Here is a 24,776-nt window from a genome sequence, read left to right as displayed (position 1 = left end):
TTTAAAACCTACTGTCATTGAGGGGAAGACGACAGAAACGAGAGGACAGGAGGGATGGGAAAGAAGGAACTCCTCCTACATCCTGATGCTACTGGGGCCCCTTCTAAGAACAAAAGAACCAAAATGGGGATGACCACATCAGCTGGCTCTGCCATCAACATTCACAGGCCAAAGACAAAAATAGAATGTTGAGTTCCCTGGCACTGGTGGGGCCCCAGACCCTGGAGTCAGAATGCCCGAGTGAGAATCTCCATTCACCACTTAGAAGCTGTGTGACCTTGAGAAGATTAATTAACCTTTCTGCACCTCAACTTCCTCATCTGTAAAATGGGCGCACTAACAGTACACAATCTGCCTCTGCGGGTGGTTGTGAGGACTGAATGTATTAACGAAGGCAAAGCGGCTGGAACAGCCCAACAATCACCACCAAACATGTGTCAGCCCCTCCCCACTCCCCCTTGTTGGCCACACTCCCTGCGCCCTGCCTGTGGCTTTTCTCCTCTCCTCTCTCTGCTCCCTCTTCTCAGCCTTTCACGACCAGTTCCTGCCCACCCTCACCTTCCCCCCTGCACCCCAGCCTACCAACGCCCCCTTCCCCAGCCCCAGTTCTCAGTACTTTGACCCTTGCTATCTCTTTCCCTGGGAAAGCACCAGGGGTGGGCACATACAAAACTTTTTCCTCAGCGGGGAAAACTTCAGAAGTGAAACCCACATGACAAATGCTAACCTTTCCATGAAGTCTAATTTTAATGACTTCCCATTTATTTCCAAAGCACTCTGGGCAACCCAACCAACCTAGCTGCCACCATGCCATACCTAAGCTGTCCATTACTTCTCTGCCTGCACCGCTGAAGCCGCCAGAAGCAGCTCTTTGGAACACGGGGCCCCAACCCCAAACCCCCAGTCACGTGTGTTACGGCACTGCCTGGCAACAAGAAACCCTCACATGTTTGGTGAATGACTAAGTGAGGGAATGCCTCATTTGGTTCTTTCTGATAACCTCTCTTCCTCTCCAGGGTCTTCTTTTAAAGCCTAACGAGGACAGTGTCATTACACAGCAATCATTAGCAACTAAAACAGAAGAGAGCCAAGCACTTCTCTTAACTGTGTTTGTTTTTTTCCTCATTTAATCCTTGGGATCACTCTGATTTCACCTCCTACCTCCTCCTCTCTGCCCAGCTCCCCCCTCCACTCCAAGGCCACCGGCCTCTATGGAATTCCTACCACAGGTCTGCTCCCTCCCAGAGGCCCTGCATTCCTCTTCCCACCGCCTGGAATGCCCCTCACTCCCAGCAGGGACCCTGCTATTAAAAACTACAACATCCTCCACTCCCCTCCCCTCCGCGCTCACGCACCTGTGTGCCCCACCTCCTGCTTCATCCTTCTCTACAGAACTTCCAACCACACTGTATGGTTTACGGGCTTACAGGCTCCCTCCCCTAAGCCATACTGAGAACTTCACAAGAGACAAGAAGAGGGCCTGGTACATGGTAGATACTCCGTAAGCAGTGTAGACCGACCAGCTCCATACCCTGCGGTAGGTACGCTTTAGGCGTGAGGACACAGGTGTGCACTCAGAGAAACTGATGAGAAACTCACCTGCGGCCACGCAGCTAAGACATAACAGAGCAAGGATGAGAATCCAGGCAATCTGACTCCAGGGCCAACTCTAAACTATTAAGTGTCTCCCAACCTGACCCAGATAATAGTTAAAAGGCATCACATTCAGGAAGCAAATGCTAGCCATCTGTGTCTTTGGGTGGTACAGAACAGCCATCCACTGGAAAACTTGAAAAGGATGAGTAACTTCACTCTAGACAGTTCCATGTGGTAAAGCACTACCGGATTTATAATTTATATAGCACTGAGAGTTTTTCTCTGGACTTAATAGTTCAGGGAAAAAAAAAAAAAAAGGAGAGATTTATCACACCTTTTTATACTGTAATATCCCGATGAACAGCAAGATGACAGATCATCAACTAACATGAAGGCGGCTTCCAATGACATATACGAAAAGCCAAAAGTTGTGGTAGGAGATGGAGAAGTACAGACTGCAAGGGAACACACAGGAACCTTTGGGGGGTCAAGAAAACATTCTGGACCTTAATTTTAGTAGCAGTTATGCCAGTATAGATATTTATCAAAATTCATCAAGCTTTACACTTAAAATAGGTTCAATTTTATCGTATGTCTAGGATACTCAGTAAATACTAAAAAGCAATAAAGACTATCAGATAGAGTTCTACCCAAAAAAAGGCACAAAGAATATTTCCAGGCTAATACTCCCAAATTAGATCCAAAAAGACACACCAGAAGGTAGGCATTATTAGCTCCTGAGCATCACACCTCTCTCTCTCTCTCTCTCTTTTTTTTTTTAAGGACAAAGAGGTGATTGGAAAAAGACAAGCAGTAAGGAGCTCTGTATAATGAGATCCAGCAGCGTGGCTGATGTGCAGCTCAGAGCCCGCCTGACCATTGGCAAAGGCGGTGCCCACAACTGACATTGACTGTGTGCTCCTTCTGTCCTTTGGGTAACCTCAGATCAGGACCCTAGGACCCTGAACAGAGTCCAGTCGGGGCAGTAAGGCACATCACAGCTCGTCTCTTCCAGAGCCTCTGCCCCATCTTGACCAGTGACAGGTACGGATGTTCAATCTGTCAGGATTCTGAGTTTCCAGCATCAGAAACCAACCAGCTAATAGAACAGGACCGTAATTTCTTTTTTTAAAGGGCCATTGGTTAGTTCACAGAAGGACTAGGAAATCCAGAAAACTAAGTCACACAACTTAAGGACACACAGCAGAGCACATGGACACAGCCAGAACTGGCCTGGCCCCTGGGACCAAAGCCGGCAGCTGCCCCCCACTATCTGTCCCCTCCAAAGGGCCTCCAGGCGCTCCCTGCTTCTTTCCAACACTTGCCTCCACCTTCGGATTCACATTCTGGTGGGCGTGTCTGAGCAGCCTGGCCTGCAAAGGTAGGAATTTCCCAATCAGGGAAAGAGCCAGGGCCCTTAAGACTAATGATGCCCACCACGAACAGAAAAGGATGACACGCCATCATTGGGAATACTAGTGACAGCAAGTAATAAAAGGTTTTCAAAAAATATTTACAAGAAAAAAATCCTCAAAGAGGGAACTTAAAGGAATCATAACCATAGGTAATGCTACTTGGGGAGGGTGGGAGTTTTTTTCATATCATTTAGTGTTGTACTCAGTATATTAGTTTCAAAAACTACAAGCCTACCTTCCTAAATTGAAAATGACTCATTAAGAGTGTTTTCTAATTAAAAAAAAATTCAAATCCAGAGTAGCAAATACTTTGTCTGCTAGAATAAAGGACACAAGAGAAAAAAAGTCCTTAGCTCTGAAACAGTGATGTGATAATCGCTAAAATAAATGATTCTACTTAATGCATATTTTTAATTTTATTTTTTTAAGATTTTATTTATTTATTTGACAGACAGAGATCAAAAGTAGCAGAGAGACAGGCAGAGAGAGAGAGAGAGAGAGGAGGAAGCAGGCTTCCTGCTAAGCAGAGAGCCTGATGTGGGGCTCGATCCCAGGATCCTGGGATCATGACTTGAGCTGAAGGCAGAGGCTTTAACCCACTGAGCCACCCAGGCACCCCAAAGCATATTTTTAAAATGTATGTTCTGCTTAAAAGAATAATTCTCAAGAGGTACTTCTCCTAACCCCAATCTCAGAATAAGAAAAAAGAATAAGCTATGAAAAGCTATTAATACGAATTCAAGATGACCAACTATAGAAAGATATCTGCATCAATATCAGATCATCAGAAAATGCACCTCCAACTAACAAAGTTTATTTTCTAAACGAAAAAAGCCTTCCAGTGATGTCAATGTGTAGTTAACATGAAATAAACCCTACGGACCAGAATCTGGCCATAAAAGAAAAAGACAGGGAATGTCAGACCTGTCAAGCCCTGCCTTAACCTTATCTACACAAGACTTACATACCAGATCCAAAATGGAAGCACGCATTTTCACACACAGACTCCGGGGCCCTTAGTCCATCAACAGCATTTTACTTGCTCCTTGAGAATTTCTTCATGCCACAGACATTCTTCAAAACTGGTATCTTTGGGGCACCTGGGTGGCTCAGTGGGTTAAGCCTCTGCCTTCAGCTCAGGTCAAGGTCTCAGGGTCCTGGGATCGAGTCCCACATTGGGCTCTCTGCTCGGCAGAGAGCCTGCTTCCTCCCTCTCACTCTGCCTGCCTCTCTGCCTTCTTGTGATCTCTCTCTGTCAAACAAATAAATAAAGTATTTAAAAAAAAAACAAAAACCTGGTATCTTTGCACGTATTTAAAAAGAACGGTTGTTTAAATTGGTTTGCTTATGGCTGACTTTGTCAAAAAAGACCGAATGAATAAGGAAGAGTTTGTATTCCCTGAAGAGACAAACTGAAGATAATGAAAGACAATTCAGAAGCATGCTGGATAGCACAAGGGAGAACTAAAATTTTCCAGATAATTCACTACTTAAGAGTTGACCATTTAAGTTCAATTCAATACCTATTTGAGGCCCTAAACAAAGTGCCATCGCGGATGAGAAATGGATACCAACAGACGGTCCTGGATCTCAAAGGGGTAAGACTCTAATTGTGGAAGGGACAAGTAAACGAGCAGCTATTGCTGTATTAGACAGAACTGAGAACAAAGGTAACCCCAACTCTGGAGATTCAACGGAGGGACAGGATGAGTCTGCTAGAGAGGGACCAGGAGCCCAGGAAAGAACAGTTCTGCGGAAGCAGCGCTGAGGACAGCGGGCAAGGAGGCCGCAGTGGGCAGGGGGTGGCAGGGGCAGAAACGGAGCTTGAACCGCACAAACCGATTCATCCCCAGGTTCCGAGGAGTCTGCATTTCATTAAGCAAACAGGAGCCCTTGAGGTTTTGTGTGGGGCAATCCTAAGGTCAAAGGTGATTAAACTGGTGATGCAGAGGACAAAGTGAGAGGGGCTGAGGCTAGCAAAAGGATTACTTCAGATTAACAACAAGATGGGTGAGCCCTAGGACAGCAGCAACAGGTAGGAGAGCGTTCCATGGGGGGAGGAGAGGCAGTCCCGCTCTCACCAACAGCCAGGAAAACGCGAGGATGCGAGGATGCGTTATTAAATGGATTGCGAATGAATGAAATTAGTCTTGTTTTCCTCTTTGTTTGGACTACTAGGAAGCTCAGAACCAAATATAGGGCCTATTTCTAACATATGGCAAGCAATTATGTGCAGCCTGTAAGTCTATGGTTTATTTTCCTTCTGTTTTTTAAATTTACTTATGAGAGAGAGACAGGAGGTCAGGAGGGAGAAAGAGAATTCCAAGGAGACCCCATACCGAGTGTGGAGTCTGACCCTGGGATCAATCGCACAACCCCCAGATCATGACCTGAGCTGAGATTAAGACGCTCAATTGACTGAGCCACCCCAGCGCCCCTAATTTCCTTCTCTTTGCAGGCTTTTATCTATACTTAGTAAGTTACCTTTAATGATTTTTAAATGAGGCAGAAAATAAATTGACGTATTAAAAAAAGATTGAGACCAAGCCAGAGACAGCTGGACAAAGTAGCTGGATCAGGGATATAACCTGTAGGCTGCCAACCCAGAGCATTCTCCTCACTGCTCTACCACTCTAGCAAAGGCCACATCTCCCAAAAGAAACTGAAAAAATGCCAGACTTCCAGTTTTTCAAACTTCCTTACAAGTAGCAGTGCCATGAAATCAGTTCTCCCCAACAAAACTGAATGTGAAGTCTCCAAGGTGACCTCCTAGAAGACTCCTCTCTGCTAGGAGGGCGTTATAAGAAAACATCTTCCTTCCTTCCCTGTCTCACACAGGCATGATGTCTGGGGCCACAGCAACCACATTGCCAACATGAAGCAATGAGCCCGAGGCTTTCCATAAGCCAAAATACTAAAAATAGAGGAATAAAAGGATGCAAAAAGACTAGAGTCTTCAAAAACATCATTCAGACACTGCACCACCTTCTACACTTCTTGCTACTGGACAACAATAAATTCTGTTATCTATGCCATTTTTTGTAGTGTATTGTTACTTCCCAATGATGGATACAACACTGGTCAAATCATGAGTTCAGTTTCTGACAAGCTGATTTTTATTCTGCTTAGTTAACAAGATCATTACTCTTGAGACGAGAAGATGCAGACATGAATTACAAACATGTATTGCAGTCAAGAAGAAAGCAGTAATCTGTAAGAGCTGTTGGGGGCAGCTAAAGATAAAAACAGAAGGGGATGTAATGATAAATAACATTTGAAAAAGCGTGATCAAGTATTGATTGACAGGAGCACTTCTTGGAGGCAGGACCAAAGGAAGGAAAGAGTAATGTGCAGAAGTCCTCTAAAATGGAGAAAATGAGGGAGACTTTCTCTTCTGGCAATGTTATAAACAAGATAACCTAAAAATCCTTCCCAATATGAAATAACAAAAAATTCTGTATAAAGTAGAAGAAACATCTGTTTAAACACGTATCTTAGTTCACATGAAAATAAAGAACCTCCCCAAAGACCAAAAATCGAAGAGGAACCCGAAATCCACAGCATAAAGTAGAAGCTGATCAGGTTTAGAAACCTAGGGTTTGGGAGACGGGAGGATGGGGAATCGTGTGTGTGTGTAAAGGGCACCTGATCTTTGTGCTGTAACAAAAACAAAAAGGGAAAGAAATTACTGGCATAATATTTTCTTTAAAATATTATTATATTTTATAATATAATACAATCATAACACAATTATAACTAGTTTTCAACCTCGGACACTTCACGCTTTATATAAACAAATTCCAGCATTAAGTGCGTATTTTAAAAAACATGTCCATATTACATACTTACATATCACAACAGGCTTCCTGAATATTTCATCATAAGATTAAGTAAAATATAAGATGAACAGAAATCTTTTCCTGAAAAAAACATACATTGCCCAATTTTTCGGCCATGACTTAATCATTAATCACTTCATCAAGTTCAGTATATCTGTAACCACACTAAAAGGTTTCCAAATTTCAGGACTTTTTGGTAAAATTTTATCACTAGGGTCATTGTAATATTCTTCTAGCGACTAAGCTACCAATAGTTTCATAATACCTTATATATCACAGAAAAATAGTCTGTCATCTTTGAGCTAATGTTACAGCCCTCTACATGACAGATTCTGCAATGTTCAAATTCAGCATATAAATGGTAATTCAGCATATAAATAAATGGTAATAGGAACTGGCAAAGGATGTCGGGTCTGGGGCATCTACAGAGAGGAAGGTTTCTAATATTAAAGAGGCCAAGAAAAAAGAATTACACCCCCAACTTTAAAAACACACACACACACACACACAAAAACCTCTTAAGGTCGTCCACTGAGTTTTCCTTCTGCTAGCCTCATTTGCTTCCCACGTTCCCTTGAAAATTGAAGACATCTTATATTCTCTTTGCTCAGCTTCATGAGGGGTTTATGTATGGGCACAGTTCCATCCTAAATTCCACTAAGCCATCTTCATTACTAAATTCATTTCAAGGCCATCTTCTTTCAGGAAGTCCTATCTTTGGGCAGTTCAAAGAGCCCAGGAAATGCAAACACATAATCTGTATTATCGGCAGAAGGGTTCCATGGGTCTCCACTGCATTCCCAGATTTACCTAAAGACGGAAACCTTTTAACCTTCTGTTTAACGCTGGATGCCACAATAAATACAGCATCCTAAACTCTGCTTTGGACGGTGCTGCACCCTGAATGCTTCTCCAAACCTATGTGCTATAAGGTAAAAGACTAAGCATTTACTCTACAAATAAGGCCACTAAATGCAGGGGGAAGTAATCAACTCGGGAATCAAGAACCCAAGTGTGAAAGGACTGCGTTTGGCTTGGTTCTCCCCCTCCCGCCGACTCAGGGAGAAGGTCCAATGAATCGCTCCAGTCCCAGGGGACGAGAGGTTCCCAAGGGCTCGCTCGGGTCCTCCGGGAATAAACCACGAGTTAGCAGCGCCGGGAGGCTCCGAGGGGCGCGCTGCATTCTGGGACTCGTTTCCACAGTTACCCACGTGCACCCAACCCAACCGCGACTCCGCGCGGCGCGGACTACAAGTCCCAGAATTCCGCGCGACCGCCTTTCCCCTTCACACCCGGCCACTGGAGCCAGACCCTAAAGGAAACCCCTAAAGCGTCCTCCCCGCAAGCTTGGCAGAGGTCGCGCCCCGCGAACGCTACGCGGGGCCTCTGGCCAGGCCCTCCCTGCAGGGAAGCGGGTCCCCGGGCACCAGCGTCCACACCTGACGACCAGAAATTAGACAACTGCGTCACAGACTGCCAATCCCACGGACTGCCTGGGACCCCAACACCTCCCCTGCGCAAAACCCCACACCCGGTCTCCAGGGCCCGACCCCTCCGGATCCCGCCGCGGAAAACCCGCAGCCCGCGCCCCGGCCCCGCCTCCCAGTCCCGCAGCCGGAGCCCGCGCCAGCGCTGACCTCGCTTCCCGCCGCTCTGGGGGAACCGCGGCCAGCGCCAACCTCAGGGCACCTCCCCGCCCCCTCCACCTCAGCCCCGCCCCCTCCACTCCCCGCACCCGAAGCTCAGGGCTCCCCCTTCCACGGACTCTGTCTTGACGGGGGGGAGGGATCCCCTCCCAGAAAACATAGTCTGACACCCCCCCCCCACCCCGAGCCCCGCGCGGACCGAATCTGGACTTGACAGTCTCCCCCTGCCCTGGCCCCTCCCAACCCCCCTTTCCTCCCAACTAGCTCTACACCCCCACCGCACTCCTTTACCCCTGCCCCCATCCTGTCACCCCAAACCCTCCCCTCTTCTCTCTCCTCTCACTCCCCATTACCCTCTCTTCCCAACACCTGCTCAATCCCATTACCCCAACGTCTGCCCCCTCTCACCACTCCCAGTTACCCCACCACCCTTCTATGCCTCTCCAGCCCGCCGGACTCCCCAACTATCCCATCACACCCCAATCCCTCCCACCACCTCGCTCTCCCGTTACATCAGCCCTCATCTCCGTGCCCGCCCTCCTGCCCCGCTCGGCCGCTACCCCCATTCCCCCACCGCATTGTTCCCCCCACCCCCGCCAGCCAGCCCTTCTTCCCATTGTCCCCGCCCCCGCGCTCCCCTCGCACTCACCCGCCTTTCTCACGGAGCCGCCCGCACCGCTCAGCCCCTAGGAAATCCTCACCCCTGCGCCCCGCTCGCTCGCTCCCTCGCTCTCTCTTCCCGCGCCGGTGCCACCCCCGGCCCTGCCCGCTAGCGCCCGCCGCCGCCTCCACCTCCATTCACCCCAGGCACTCCGGTCCCAGCCCTTCATCGCACGTCCCGCCCCCCCTGCCCCCAACACTGAAAAGGAGCCAGTCCCCACCCCCCTCACCTCCGCCCTCCCCCGGCAGGCCGGCCCCTTCCCCCCCACGCCCGCCCCCGCCCCGCGCCGCCCGCAGCGTCACCGCCCGCCGCGGCCCCGGGAGGGGAAGGGGTGGCTCCCGGGCAGGGGCTCCCGGCGCGTTTCGGGACAGGAGGCGCGGGGCGGGGACTGCGGGAGCGGAGTGGAGAGTGTTGGCAACCGCCCGGCCCCGGCCCGCTCGCTCTCTGTTACTCACTGACAGCGGCGGCATCCGAGTGCATTTTCGGGCAGCTCACACCCCACTCTCCGCCCAGGCTCCCGCGCTCGCCTCGCGGTCCCCCCACCGGCTCGCCGCACCTCTGCTCGGAGCTGAGGACCAGCCGCCAGCACACCCGACCCGCCCACCTCGGCTCCAAGCATTGGCTGAAGCTCGGCTGCGGGACCGCCCCACCGCGTCGCTCATTTGACAAAAGGAGTGCGGAGGGCGCCGGTCTAGAGCTGGCAATGAGGCCACGCCCCTTGAGCGCCAATGCGATTGGCCCCGGCGCCTCGTCCCCGGAACGCCCCTGGCGGAGGCCACGGTCTGGAGCAGCAGGTTGGACCCGGCTGCTGTCACTCATCCCCGGGGGTCCGAAAGCGCGTGTAGGGGCGAGGCTGGGGAATTGGTCTACCTTGACCCTGAAGCCCCGCCCCGTCACGGGCGGGATTGGTGGAGCTGCAGACCAACCGAGGAAGATGCGTCGGCTCTGAAACAAAGCACGCGTGGTGCTCCGCGAAGAGCCGAGGAGGGAAAGCACAGCTGGGGCAGCTCGTGTCCCGTACAAGGAGTGGGGGAGTCCCCCCTACTGGGATCCCCCACTTGTCTCGCACATCTCCGAGGCGTTCTCAGCGGGAGCCCAGTCCGCGCGGAACTTGGACTGGGACTTCTCTTGCGAGGGGTTTCCTAGTGCTGGAAACTGGGTAGAGAATCGCCGCGTCCTCACTTCCAGCAAACCCTCGGGTGAGGAACAAATTCCCAGTTCTTGTACAACAATTACAACAATCTGCCCTCTCCCCCTTTTGGAGATGCACGTCTCTTCGAGGATCATCACACTTCTTCCCCCTTGGTCACGAGTAAGCTTTTCTAAAGGCTTCGAATGCTCCAGGCATTGTCCGTCATGCACACATCTGTGTACGCCCCACACCGCATACAGGAAATTAGGGCCACGCTCTGAGCTTCCGTCTGGCGCACTGGCAAGTCCAGAACGTAGGTGCTGAGCCCTCAAGGACACCTAACCCGAATCGAACTCACGGACTCTGAGAGGGCCTCATTTGGCTGTTACTTGGCAAAAGAAGGTGTTAATGTAAGTAAATTCGTCGGACCATTGAGCTTCCTAAGTCAAGAATTCGCACCATTTTCACGAGTTGCAACCACTTTTTTCAACGCTTCCCAACCTACTCGTCACACTTAACCATAGTGTAGCAGAATGATATTTTGAGATATTTAGGGAAGACAGCCCCCTCCCACCCCAATCGCACCACTTATCTGTATCCCAAGGCTATACCCCAACCTACAGCCAGAGCATTATACAATCAAGGAATAGGATTACATCACATACAATTGGTAACAAAACAGTCATTTTGGTTTTCGATTACTTCAAAGCCAATGGTTTCGAGTTTCAGGGTTCTGAAATTTAGGTTTCAAATCGGGATAAATGTCATGCCATAACCAAGGTATTTTTAAAGAACTGGATCAAACCAGTTCCTCTGTCCCACACCATTCCTGTTGTATACTACGTCCCTCTTAATCCCTAATGTCTCATGGGTAAATTGCATCCTTGTAATTTTATATCTATCATATTTCTATCATTCGAATATTTATGAATCACTTCACCTAATCATAGAATCTCAGAATTGTCCTGAATTTATCCACTGTAGGTTTCTTCTCAAGATTCTGATCCATATTGGTGAATTTTAACAATGACAGGTTGGTCAGCTGGGCCTTGCAGAGATGGTAAGCACTTCTAAACTCTAAAAGAGGCGTTCCTTGGTTCCTTGTTGGGTAGATCTAACTCTAAGAATGTCCCTCCTTACTCAAAACGGAAAAGCTGCTCCTGCATTCTTTATCCTGTTTATGTTTGCAACCTATTCATTATCTAGGAAGTAATAAATTCTGTAGAACTTAAATCATAAAATTTTATATATATAAAACGTATGTTTTTATTGATCATAGTACTTTAAGGGCTGAGATACAACTGTTGTTTTGCACAGAAATAGGTTTGCTTCTTGACACCTCCAAATTAAAATAAGCTCATAATTAATTTGTTTTAGGTAGCCATTTACTGTATTGATTTATTTGCTGCAAACTTGGTGATAATGTATATAATGGCTAAGCAACATGAGTGACCTGCCCGCTTCTTTGCCCGTGGCACCCAGCTCTTTACTGGCTCATGGTGTCCACAAAAATATATAGAATGTTCAACCTTTGTTATTTCTCAGCATCACTTTCAGTGAGGTCACTAAGGTTATTTTCTAATGAGAAATAGACTCCGAGTAATTTAAAACATCTTTTTGGTAGGTCGACTACAGCCTGAAGATCGAGGGGCTAAGCTTATTCTTAGTCTGCTAAAACTCAGGGCCCCAGATGTATGAATAGTAAAATAGGTGTAATTGAGTGATTACATGATATTCTGCAGATATCACCCCATCATTTTAATAATCCACAAGACTATAAGCCTTTGAGGGCAGGAATTTTCTTATATTTATCTTTATGTCCTTAGCATCATGTATAATGCTTTCAAATAGTAGACACAACTTAATTGTTCCTTAGAGTATACTGAATGTTGACTGTAATGTGAAATTTTAGATCTGAGAGGAGCCTTGGGAAAATCCAACTTCCTCATTTTAAGCATATGAAAGTTGAGGTCCAAAGGAGTTAAATGTCTAATCCAACTTACTCAACTAGTTAATTACAAAGCAATAACTAAACTCGGGTTTTTTAACTCCTAGACCAGGTCTTTCCCCATTCCCATATCAAAGCCTCAAAACTCCAAAGATGGGTAAACTACTCTTCCTTCCCATTTAAGAGTTGTAATAGCAATCTAATACAAATCCTATACTTCCTGGCTGGAATACTGCCTTCCCTTTTATGAAATTCAACAGGAAATTTTTTCAAAATGTAATAGAACATTTAACTTTTTTCTCATTGGTACCATCTCCAAATAACTTGATCTCTGTGTGGGGGGGATGTTTAGTAAGATAATAATGTTACACTTCTGTGCCTTTATATTCAGATTCTTGAGGGGAAAATTAATAAGTGTCTTGGGACTGAGATGGTAGAGTAAAACTTTTCCCCAAATTCCACACATCCCACCATAGCATGCTGTTCTGCTTATGTTGGGGGATGGGGGCACAGAGTGGAGAATAGCATAGTCCTAAGACTGAAATAAACTTGAGCCTGCTTAGACAAATTGATAAATAAGCCCCTGATAAAATTAGAAGAGAGCTGGAAAGAAGTCATGTCAGGGAGGAATCCATTCAGCCTCAGATTGAAGTGAGAGAGTGTATAGAGCTCCACTAGTTATCAAAAGTCAGGCTAGAGGTGCCTGGGTGGCTCAATGGGTTAAGTCTCTGCCTTTGGTTCAGGTCATGATCTCTGGGGTCCTGGGATCAAGCCCCGCATCAGGCTCTCTGCTCAGCGGGGAGCCTGCTCCCCCCACCCCCACTCTTTCTCTCTCTGTTTGCCTCTCTGCCTACTTGTGATCTCTCAAGTTGATCTGTCAAATAAATAAAATCTTTATAAAAAAAAGTCAGGCTTGATGGGATTACATGGAAACAGACAAACCAAAAAAAGTAAATCTGTCGGTAGAAGTCAGGATAGTTCATTTCTCCAAACTCATAACCAACTAACAGTTTGCTGATCTAAGTGATTCCAACTTGTTTTTTTAGTTGTTTCCCATGTGGTAGGCATTACTCTTATACTCTGATAGTGCTTTCCTTGTTAAAGTACTCCACATAACCTCAAAACACTCTAAGGGAGGGGCAGGCGGGGCGGTTACTAATATTATTCCCATTTTACAGATAAGTTAACTGAGGCTTAGACCTTTCAGTAACTTGCTATCTTGCTAATAAGGAACAGCGTGCCTAAGTGGTCAAACTCCCTGTGTTATATAATATTCCCTCTCTTCTTAATCAGGTTAATGTATGCCCTCCATGCCTGAGAGATTTACTTAAGGATACAGTAATATGGAGGTGAATGTGTTTTTAAAAGATAGTGAAACTTGGCCTCTTTCTAGAGTTGAGTATGTAGACACTCGGGCTGCCTTTGTTGATATATAGTATGAAAAAACGAGTCTGAAAGATTATTTCCAGGTGACTCAGTCCTTCTTATCTATTTTAGCCTTTTGACCTTATTTCAATAACAGCTATCGACTTCGTGATATATTATTAATGAGATTATTTATCTAGAGTATCCAATGAGGCACTGCTGAGTATAATTTCCTTACTCTGATAGATCAGTGGGAGGGGGCAGCCCCTTCAGCCTACAGGAATTAGCCTTTTAACCGTTGAGGCCTGTGCTTCTGGGAAATAGTTTCAGCTGTCTAGCTTTTAATTTCCTAAGAATATCACCGTAACTTTTCACATATATACATAGAACAGTTTTGCAATTAGCCACTTACCAATGCTAATAGGGTAGGAAAAATGTAGGTTTTGTTTTTCAATACCTGTACGTAGTCATGTTCCAATCATTAGGTTAATGGAAAAGCATAGAAATAGACATTTTCCTCCAGTGTCACCAACAGGGACAGTCCTTCCTCAAAACTGGTCATGATTGGCAAGCTGAAAAGATGGCATCATCCTCTCCTTTCATCAGCTTCCTTTTCCCCTGCCCCTCTTCTGCTAGAGGTCAGAACACTGACAATGACACACAAGCAAGTGACCTCTTGGTAATCGCTCCAGGTTACTTCATATAAAATTGATATCCTGTCATGTGCATTCATAATGTACATTAAAAGGGTTTCTTTTCTTTTTTTTTTTTTTTCATCAACTTCTGTTGGGGCAATAGTGTAACTCCCACAATAAAAAAGAGATCTTAAGGGATGGAACTTTCTGGAACCAATGCTACACTGAGCATTGTTAGCCATGGCAACACTTTTGATACTTTTTTCCTGGAGCAGAATATAGGCTTAATTCAGATGGCCTGGATTAAAGACCCATTGGTTTAAGAAGACAATGCATCATGTAAAAGAAATTATTTCACGTCTCTCTGTGTTTCGGTTTCCTCATCTGCAAAATAGTGATAATAATAGGAACTACCTTATAGTTATGATGTAAGAACTATGTGAATGAGTCAGTATAAGTAGAGGACAGAAAGGTACCTGTCTCCATACCTGTTAGCCTCACCATATCTGTGAATCAGTCCCTCCCCCACACAGCCAGCTGTCATCCCAAACCTTCCTTTTCCTCTGCCTCCACAGTCACTGTTTTATTAACTTGGCTTCCTTTCTCCTTTCTAGAGTTTACAGTGAACATTGAGTTAGGGACAAAATCGTTCTTCACCAAGACATGCCACCCATGTGAAATTAGTCTAGTTTGAAACTGAAATGTGAGATTTTACACAATAAAGGAAATAAAAATGAGTACCCAGTATCAATGCTGTGTCACTCCAACTAACTATCTTAGTGAAAATTGATTGATACTGGAAGTTCAGATGTACATAGGAAATTCCTAAATAATTAAACAGATTGTAGTAAATTACAGGGGATTCTACATAACTAGAGGTACATATGGTCTTCTCATAGTTATTAATTTCTCTTCCTCGTCCTTTGAAGTCATATTACCCTTCTCTGAGTGACACAGCTACTGGTAAAGATTTTTAATCTGTTGTACCAGAGGCAAAGTGTCTTTAAGTATTACCTTTGGGCCAGCCTGGGATAAGATTCAGACCCTCCCACTTAAGGAGGCATTAAACTTGTTTGGGCCTTACTTCTCCATCTATAAACATAGGATTAATACCTTCTAGGGATAAATATGATAACATATGTACAAGCACTTATAAAAGTAGGAGACGGAAGCAGGAATAAATGCATGAGCCCCAATTATGTGATGTTTTCACATACTTCCTTGTGAACTTCATGCAGTTGTGTGAGGTACGGTTTAATTTTTATGCTTGGAGCTATTTCCAAGTAAAAATGAGTCTTTGTTTCTAAGTTATCTAGAAAATCCGGGTTTCCTTCTTTATGAACTGCCATTTTAGGGATCTCTCAGAAAAGCTAAGAAGTTTCTAATTCTGCTGAGATTTGACATCAGTGTTTCAATTTCAATTTTTTTAGTTGTTGTTAATTTCTCCAGCACAACTATAGAATGCTTAAACTGGCGTTTTTATTTTCTTTCTTTCTTTCTTTCTTTCTTTCTTTCTTTCTTTCTTTCTTTTTTCTTTTTACCCAGGGCCTTCTATTTTTCAGAAATCATACCTGCCTAGGGATTTAACAGAGTGTTTGAATAAAATAGTGTTCATTACCGCATGTTCTTTTCTGAATTGGGTATTTTCACCTCATTCGCATCGAGCTAATCAAGTCCTAATGATGTTGCATTAAATTCGATCTCAGAAGGTATAATTTTCCAATCGAATCTAAACAATGCATGAGGTTTATAGTGACTTTCATAAATATACCATTGCTTCACTTACTCCAGCTAGCAGGGTATGGGCAGAAAAAAATAACCATTTTACTTGTACAATGGCTTCTGTGTGCTGTCAGGCTCTTCATTTCTCCTCGCCTTTTCTAGCCTGCTTCCATGAATACAATGTCTTTCTAACATCCCTCTCAGGGCAGTACAGGAGGCCCCATCCATCTCCAGACGTCGGCTGCACGGCAGCCGAGCATCTCATTATGGCAAAGTGAAGCATTCTGGGAGAGTGGATGGAGCCGGCAGGCAGCAGTAGGCAGTGGGGGAGGGAAGAGGAGGACAGGAGCCGAGGAAAATATATGCTCACTTCCTTGGTGATAACATGTTATGGAAGTAAGAACTTCCTGTTCTAGAAAGGAAGAGGATGTAGGATGTCAGAAACCTGTGACTAAGCAGATTCCCACTCCTACAAGCTCGTTACATCTGCCTCAGTGACCACAAGCCCCCGACACACCTGAAACCCAACCCCCAACTGAAGTTACCACAGAAGCCATGTTGTGGGAAGAAAGTAATGAATTCAAGTATTTCAGAAAAAGATCTATCTTTCCAAATTAGAAAAAGGAAAGAATTTGGAGGCATGTGCGTGTGTGCAGGTGCGTGTGTACACACGTGTGCAGGCACACTTACACACATATAGAGAGAGATTTATCCAACTGGAATGTATTTCCTTCCAACTGACCTGAATGTTTACACTTTAGTTTGTTATACTGCCTTAGCCAGGATAGGTTAAAGCGAATGCCCTTAACATGTTGGGAGTCACAGGATCCCTTTAAGAATCATTGAAAATGATGTCTCCCTGTCAAAGGCCTGAAATCCCTCTACGTCTATCCCATCACCCCCTAAATTAAGAACTCCTAGATTAGACATTCATTTGAGTTCACAAGTATTTCCCTTTAAAAATCCAGACACTTGAGGGACGATTCAGTGGCCATCGGAATTTGTTGGCAAGAGAGGAGTTTCCCAGTCTGATTGTCATCTGGGCCTATGCTCAAGTAATGGGAACTGGTGGGTGAGGTGAATGGTTTCAGGCTGTGGAACAGTAGGAGAGGAGGGAAGCCTTGGCTCTGGGGGGCGCAGCAGTTTCAAGGCAGTGTGGTGTATTGGACCATTGGACAAAGAGCAAGAGAGAAGCAGTGCTCTTTGGAGAGGAGATGCCAAAAATAAACTCCTGTTTCCAAGTTTTGTTCACCTCCATTTCCAAACTGGGTTGCAGTCAAAGCTGCTTTTTCTGCAGCCACCCCCAGCCAGACTCTGGGTCCTCCCCTGCCCACAGTCACCCTTTGCTTTCCCTCTCATCTAATTGTTTCATTTTCTCATCCCCTGATCCTGGGCTCTGAGCAGCTCCCTCTGGGCGGGGGCCACCGGGCCACCTTGCCCCACCCCCTAGTCTGGTCAATTTCCTCGGCAAGTCTGACCTTGACTCTCTGCACCTGCTTTCATCTCATTCTTCATCCCTCCACCTCACAGGCACTGGTTCTGGTTTCAAAGCTCTGTCACTACAACCTTCATCTGTTCTAAACCTCCATTCAAATTTTAGATAACCGTAGCTTAGGGACACATTTCCAATTCACAGATAATAGACTAGGGGCTATAAATACTGTACTGGCAAACACTTAATTTAAGTACCACTCACTTATTACCAAGCACTATTCTAGTGTTCCTGTCAACTCATTTAATTCTCTCAACAATCCCGAGAGGTAGAAACTTTTGTTAAACTCGCTTTACAGGTGAGGCGACTGAGGCACAGACAGATAAAGTAACTTCCCCAAAGTCACACAGCTAGTTAAGGGCAGAACTGGGAGAATTAAGCCCAGGCCATCTGGATTCAGATCTGTATTTTTCATCACTTTGCTTCTTCATATGGCCTCATACGAAGGGCTGTTGGCCCACTCTGTGCAACATCCCCCCCCCCCCCAACCCAACACACATTCCAAGTCCTTTATTGTGGAAACTACACCTATTTTTCTTGAACCAGTAGGCAGTCAAGCCCAACATAACTCTAGGCTGCCAGGGCAAAGGTCCCGTGTTCTCTCTGCCCATCGTCAGTGGCAACATGAAACATGGTTTCCCTAGTTCCGGGGTGTGGAACTTTATTCTCTTCCTTGTTAAAACAATCTGGGGATCTGGCACCAGGACTACCCATTGGGGGAAATAAGAGTAGGGCTCAGGGGCACCTGAGTGGCTCAGTTGGTTAAGTGTCTGACTCCTGATCTCAGCTCAGGTCTTAATCTCAGGGTCGTGGATTCAAGCTCCATATTAGGCTCCAAGCTGGGCATGGAGCTAACATTTAAAAAAAAAAAAAAGAGTGGGGCTCAAAGTAGCAGAGTATGGTTACAGGTGATTCAGCTTTAAAGGATTACCACTGCATGGGGGTCAAAACTCTGCCACTTCGATTCACAGACTTGTACCCCTGGGGATAAAAATACATTATATGTTTATTAAAAAATTTAAAAAGTTAAAAAAAAAAAAACAACCTCTGCCACTTGCCCCCTGCCCCCCACTAGCCTTTTCTCCCTTTTCCAGCTCCCCTGCCAGGAGCCCAGGGCTCCTGTCATCGTGGCGCTTGGTGGCCAGCCCTCCTGGACAAACCCCTGCCCTTTTTAGAACGAGGTCCATCCTCAGTGAGAGAAGGCGAACCTCTCTATTCCCTAGTAAGAGCAAGACTGAAACAAGCTTAAACAATATCCCAGAGGAAAGACACAGAGGAGTTGCCTGAGAATCGGAAGGAGACCAGACTGATACTGAGAGATCGTGGTACTCAGGGGCCACAGGAAGGGTGAAATTCCCGAAATTCCTCACGCCACTTTTGGGGTAGGAAATGGAGACACTTCCTTCTCCCCTGCCTGAGTCACTCTGCTGCTAATGGAACAAAAGGAGGCCCGCCGCCCCACAGCACGCAGGCAAAATACAGAGCCCAGCTCCATCAGCCTGCTCCACGCACCACAGAGCCGCATGTAGTCCCTGGGACCTATTTTGATGATCAAAACTTACCCGTCCAATGTCTCGTTCCCTCAGCTCCTTGTGCATGACTGGCTTGCTGTTCTCCGATAAGCTAACCCAGGGGAAATACACAAGTGTGAACATAGTACCCCTCGCAAAGATATTTACCCTTGATATAAGACTGCTAACAAACACGTGGCCCAGCACCAACAACATACCTCCCCCAGCCAGCATCCCACCCTCAAGCCTGTCCTCCTCCCTGTCTCCGTGGCAGCTCTGTCCCAGCCCTTCCCGACTCTGCTTCAGGCTCACCTCCATTAAGCCCTTCTTTGCCTGAGGTTGCCCACAGTCATGTCTTTTTCCACTGAACACCTGCCTCACTAGAACGGAACTTGGCAGGAAGGAACAGAATGGGAACAAAAGGGAATAGAATGTTTGGACAGGACAATCTCAGAGGTGAGCCAGGCACATTCCCTCATCCCACAGGCGAGGAGACAAAGACACAGAAGCAGTGGGGCCACTTGGACTTTCTCCTGCCTGGCCTTCCCCTCTTTTGCTAGGAAGACCCCTGCTTCTTTAGGGGGAACCGCTCACCTCACCATTCATCAGATGAAGTTTTGATAGCCAATCAGGATCCCTCCCACTCCCAGTGGGCACGTGATCTCTTGCTTGCTCATTCATCTATTCATGAAATAACCATCAGCAAGGGCCTTCCATGTGCCAGACACTGCCGGGTTCTAGGAATAACACGTTGAGCAAAAACAGCCCCACTTGGTGCCCTCATGGGGCTTATGAGCTTGCAGAGGAGGCATTAAGTAACCATGCAAGCAAAGTAAAACGGCTCTTTTGACAAGTAGGAGAAAATGAGCACAGTTTTTGAGAGCATACGATAGCAGAGCTGACTCAGCAACTTTGTACAGGTGTACAATTCGTGCACTGCACAAAGGAGCACAGTCCAGGGGCAAAGGGGCTGGAGTACCACTTACAGTCTGCTCACAGACCCATGGACTTGGTGTGAAGCTGCGTCTGCTCAGAGGGGCATCTTGTTCTTCACATCTTGGTGGTCCAAAAGACCACCACCAAATGACCCCCCAAAAGGGTCATCTTTTTCTAATATGCCCCAAAGTCTCAAAAGCTTTGGTTCTGCTTCAGTCAGGGAAGAGAGTGGAAAGAAGGGAGGCTCCCCTGAGGAGGTGACTGGAGACACACGAATAACGAGTAGTGAATAAACTAAGTGGGAAGGAAGAGGTTTCCAGACACCTGGAAGAGCCCAGGCAGTGGCCTCAGCATGATGGCCATCTGGTCCCTAGTTCCAAGCACTTCTGAGGCTTAGCCGATCCCCTGCCTTCCCAGACAATTGCTCTCAAGACGTTCCATTTCCTATTTGTAGTTCAAAATTAGTTTCTGTCACTTGCACTTGGAGAGTCCTGGCTCACAGAGCAAAGCTGGCCCAGCTCTCCTTCCTCCTAAGTTCACGGGCCTCCTCCCTCTGCCAGGCCCCATCCTTCCATGGGAGAAACCTCTCCTCTCTCAGGCTGACTCACCTTGAGAGCCCAAAATGGATGATCTCGTATTGTCTCCAGCATGAAACGGAAACTCAGTAAATGTTTCATGAAGCAAGACTCGATTAACTCTCTACGGGCGGCCATTTTGTCCACTGGGACTGGATAAAGTGGGAATAGTGGAGTACAGAGTAGCTTTCCTCTACGTCTCTCATCTCCACCAGTTCACCCATGGTTTCTACAGGCTCGAGCATATGCAGACTCCAGCTTTTGTTTATGTTAACAAAGGGCTCTGGTTTGTCTAGAATTTGGCTTTGGAGAGCTGATGGCCCTGATTTCATAGGGAAGAGTCAGCAGCTTTTACTCTGTCCGTGCATGCTGAGTGCTAGGAGGCTGCCTTTAAGAGCAAGCATTTTCCAGATCTCAAAGTCCATAGCTGAACATTAAAGACGGTTTTCACCTTGTACCTAATATCAACTAAGGCCTGGTCTAACGGGGTCAGGCTACCTGGATGCTCTGTGGTTCTGTCAGCCGAGAGCAGTCTACTGTCTCACCAATCTTTGTATTATTCCCAAGTTAAGGACAATCGCTCTTTTGGGTACATCCTTCCCCTCGAACTCCAGGGCCTGAAGAATTTCAGCTTTGTACTCTATCTCATGCCACTGTTGCTCTTAGCTTTGTTAAAGGAGCTGGTATTTGATGTTTTTTTGAGACTCATGTCCCCTTTAAATAAGGCCAGCTCTATTGGCTTGAGGTGGAGGCTGCTGAATAAGCCAGCATTTGGAAATAGGGATCATAGAATTAGGGTGCTTCTCTTCACTGTATCTCACGATCCAAGGGTTTTGTCTTTTCTCAATTCATCAGATTAGAAGGGAAACACAAAGATGATGCATCGGTCAGATCCTATCCATATTTCCTTCACCAAGACTCCCAAACCAGCCACTCTACTGAAGCCAAGTGGTAAGGTTGTGAAAGGGTAACACACCAGATTTTGGAAAAGCAGCCGAGACTTGAACATGGACTCTTCTGCTCAACACAGGACACATTATCTAAACTCTCTGGGCAAGATTTCTTTATTTTTTAAATGAGCACAGTAGCACTACTTACCTCACAGGAGTGTGGTGAGGACTCAACAGATGATTCATGTGGCAGAACATTGGCACCCCTAGCATGTCCCATGCCCTCATCTGTGGAACCTGTGAATGTGTTCCTTTATGTGGTTCCTTTACGTGGCTCCCAGTGGGCCCTACGTAATTGCAAGGGTCCTTGTAAGTGAAAGAGGGAGGCAGGAGAGTCAGTCAGAGAAGGAGATGTGATGGGGTCTGAGTGGAAGCAGTTACTGCCACAACTTCTGTGGCAGGATCTGGATCCGGCTCTACTCTACTTGGCTCTTGCTTCAGTGTCCCAGGGCTCTCCCACTGAATTCCTCATCTGCGGAAGTCAACCAGAGTAGTTGCATTGTATGCAGTTGAGAATCCTGTCAGCTGAGATAGTACAGCTTCAGGGTCTACTGGATTCAGGAACTAGAGCTCAAAAGGAGGCTCTCCCCACTCTGTCTTGTTGCCACTCCCATCTGTTTTGACCTGTTTTTATGATGGCGGTGGTTTTGTTGGTTGTTTTGCATATTTCTCAATTTGGTAGGATGCATTCTCTTACAATTGGTCGGTGGGCGGGGGGGGGTCACTCCTTAAAACAGGTGATCTCAGGACAGAACTCTGACTGACAGGGCCTGACTCACGTGATCATACCAAAGCCTTTCCGTATGGCAGGAGATGGGACGGAACTGGCCAGCCCTGAGTCAAATACTGTCTTCCGGGGCCAGGGGGTGGTGGATACTGTGGTATGAAACCCCAAAAGAACAACACAAAGTTAGTGAGGGGTGGTTTTCCAAGCCTGCATGAGTATTCTTTCCTGAAGAATAGAGGGAAGGAATGCTAAGCAGGATATTTTTTTTAGAGATGTCCACTTTGTAATCATTATTGTAATTTTATGAGAATTCATTTATTTGTTCAAATAATACTTGTTTAGCATTTACTGTGTATCAAGCACTGTCCTAAACTCTGGGGATATAACAATTAACGAAACAGATAAGAATTCATCTCTGGCAATTCAAGGAACCCCAAATAGCCAAAACAATCTTGAAAATATGAATAAGGTTGGATGACTCACTTCCTAATTTCAAAACTTACCACAAACTACAGTAGTCAGGGCGGTGTGTTACTGGCATAATAGTAGACATGCAGATCAATAGAATAGAATTGAGAGTGCACACATTAAAATTACAAGCATTTATGCTTAAGTAATTTTCAGCAAGGGGTCAAGACAGTTCAGTGGAGAAAGGATAGTCCTTTCAACAGCGATACTGGGACAACTGGATGTCCACAGGCAAAGGATAAACTTGTACTGCTCCCTCAAATCATACAGTAATGAGCCCCAAATGAATCATGGACCTAAATGTAACAGGTAAAACTATAGAACTCTTATAAGAAAACATAGGCAGAAACCTTTGTGAACTTAAGCATGGATTAGACCATGCTTTCTCAGATATGACACCAAGAGCACAAACAACAAAAGAAAAATACAGATGAATTGGACTTCATCAAAACTAAAAACTTGTGCTACTAAGGGTACCATCTTGAAAGTAAAAAGACACTCCACAGAATGGGAGAAAATATTGCAAATTGTTTAGCTAGTAAACGACTTGTAGCTAAACAACATAAAGAACTCTCACACTTTTAAAAAGTTACCTGTACTTGGAAAACATAAAACACTGATGAAGGAAATTGAAGATGACACAAAGAAATGGAAAAACATCCCAATCTTCCAATCATGGATTGGAAGAACAAATATTGTAAAAATGTCTACCCAAAGTACTCTACACATTAAATTCAATCCCTATCAAAATACCAACAGCATTTTTCCCAGAGATAAAATCCTAAAATTCACAATCCTAAAATTTGTAGGGAACCATAAGAAACCCCAATAGCCAAAGCAACTTTGAAAAAAAAAAAAAGCAAAGCTGGAGGCATCACACTTCTAGACTTCAAGATATATTAGAAAGCTATAGTGATCAAAACAGTATGGAACTGGCATAGAAATAGACACATAGATCAGTGGAACAGAATAGAAACCCCAGAAATGAACCCACAAGTATATGATCAATTAATCTTTGGCAAAGCAGGAAAGAATAGCCCATGGGGAAAAGACAGTCTGTTCAACAAATAGTGTTGGGAAAACTGGACAGCAACATGCAAAATAATGAGACTAGACCACTTTCTTTCACCAAACACAAAAATGAATTCAAAATGGACTAAAGATCCAAATGTGAGACAGGAAACCATGAAAATCTGAGAAGTGAACACAGGCAGTAACCTCTTTGACATTAGCTGTAGCAACTTCTTTCTGGTTATGAGCTACCTTATGGTCCAGCAATTGCATTACTAGGTCATTACCCAAAGAATACAAAAATACTAATTCAAAGGGATACAGACACCCCAATGTTTAAAGCAGTATTATCTACAATAGCCAAATTATGGAAACAGCCCAAGTGTTCATCCACTGATGAATGAATAAAGAAGATGTATATATATATATATACATATATAGATGTATATATGTATACATACACACAATGAAATAGTACTCAACCATAAAAAGAATGAAATCTTGCCATTTGCAACAATATGGACAGAGCTAGAGAATACTAATTTGCTAAGTTGAAATAAGTCAGTGAAAAGCAGATACCATATGATTTTACTCAAATGTGGATTTTAAGCAACAGATGAGCAAAGGGGGAAAAAAGAGAGGGGGAGGCAAACCAAGAAACAGACTCTTAGCTATAGTGAACAAAATAATGGTTACCAGAGTGGAGGTGGGTGGGGGATGGGTGAAATAAGTGAAGGGGATTAAGGAGGGCACTTGTGATGAGCACTGGGTGATGTATGGAAGTGTTGAATCACTATATTGTACACCTGAAACTATTATTACATTGTATGTTAACTAAACAGAATTTAAATAAAAACCTAAAAAAGAAGATACATAACCCAATCAAGAAATGGGCAAAAGATCTGTATAAACATTTCTCCAAAGAAGGTATACAAATGTCCAAGAAGAACATGAAAAGATGCTCAGCATCTTAGCTATTAGGGAAATGCAGATCAAAACCTCAGTAAAAGACACTGAACATCTAGTAGGATGAATGTTATAAAAAAAAAAAGGCAGATAATAACAAGTTTCAGCAAAAGTGTTGGAAAACAAGTGTTGAAGAAATCGGAACCCTCATACATTGCTAGTAAGAATGTAAAACTGTACA

General features: G+C 45.3%; 1 protein-coding gene across 7 annotated transcripts in view; it reads right to left on the bottom strand.

Moving 5' to 3' along the window:
• The window catches only part of DCUN1D4 (defective in cullin neddylation 1 domain containing 4), an 81,108-nt gene extending 61,754 nt beyond the window's left edge, over positions 1 to 19,354 (bottom strand). For 2 of the 7 annotated variants that reach the window (XM_045079734.1, XM_045079735.1), the window contains exon 1: positions 9,198 to 9,343. In XM_045079734.1, coding sequence (XP_044935669.1) covers positions 9,198 to 9,294 — 97 coding nt within the window. In that variant the 5' untranslated portion in view covers positions 9,295 to 9,343. Of the gene's footprint in view, positions 1 to 8,487; positions 8,507 to 9,145; positions 9,345 to 19,013; positions 19,075 to 19,274 lie in introns of those variants that run through there. The other 5 variants (XM_004764949.2, XR_006606706.1, XM_045079733.1 and 2 more) reach the window with 5 other exon arrangements.
• Positions 19,355 to 24,776: the final 5,422 nt, after the last annotated feature.

This window comes from Mustela putorius, unplaced genomic scaffold, assembly GCF_011764305.1.
Source record: "Mustela putorius furo isolate JIRA1106 unplaced genomic scaffold, ASM1176430v1.1 tig00000430_pilon_pilon_pilon, whole genome shotgun sequence".
Taxonomy (NCBI): domain Eukaryota; kingdom Metazoa; phylum Chordata; class Mammalia; order Carnivora; family Mustelidae; genus Mustela; species Mustela putorius.
This window is presented reverse-complemented; position numbering and strand designations above follow the sequence as displayed.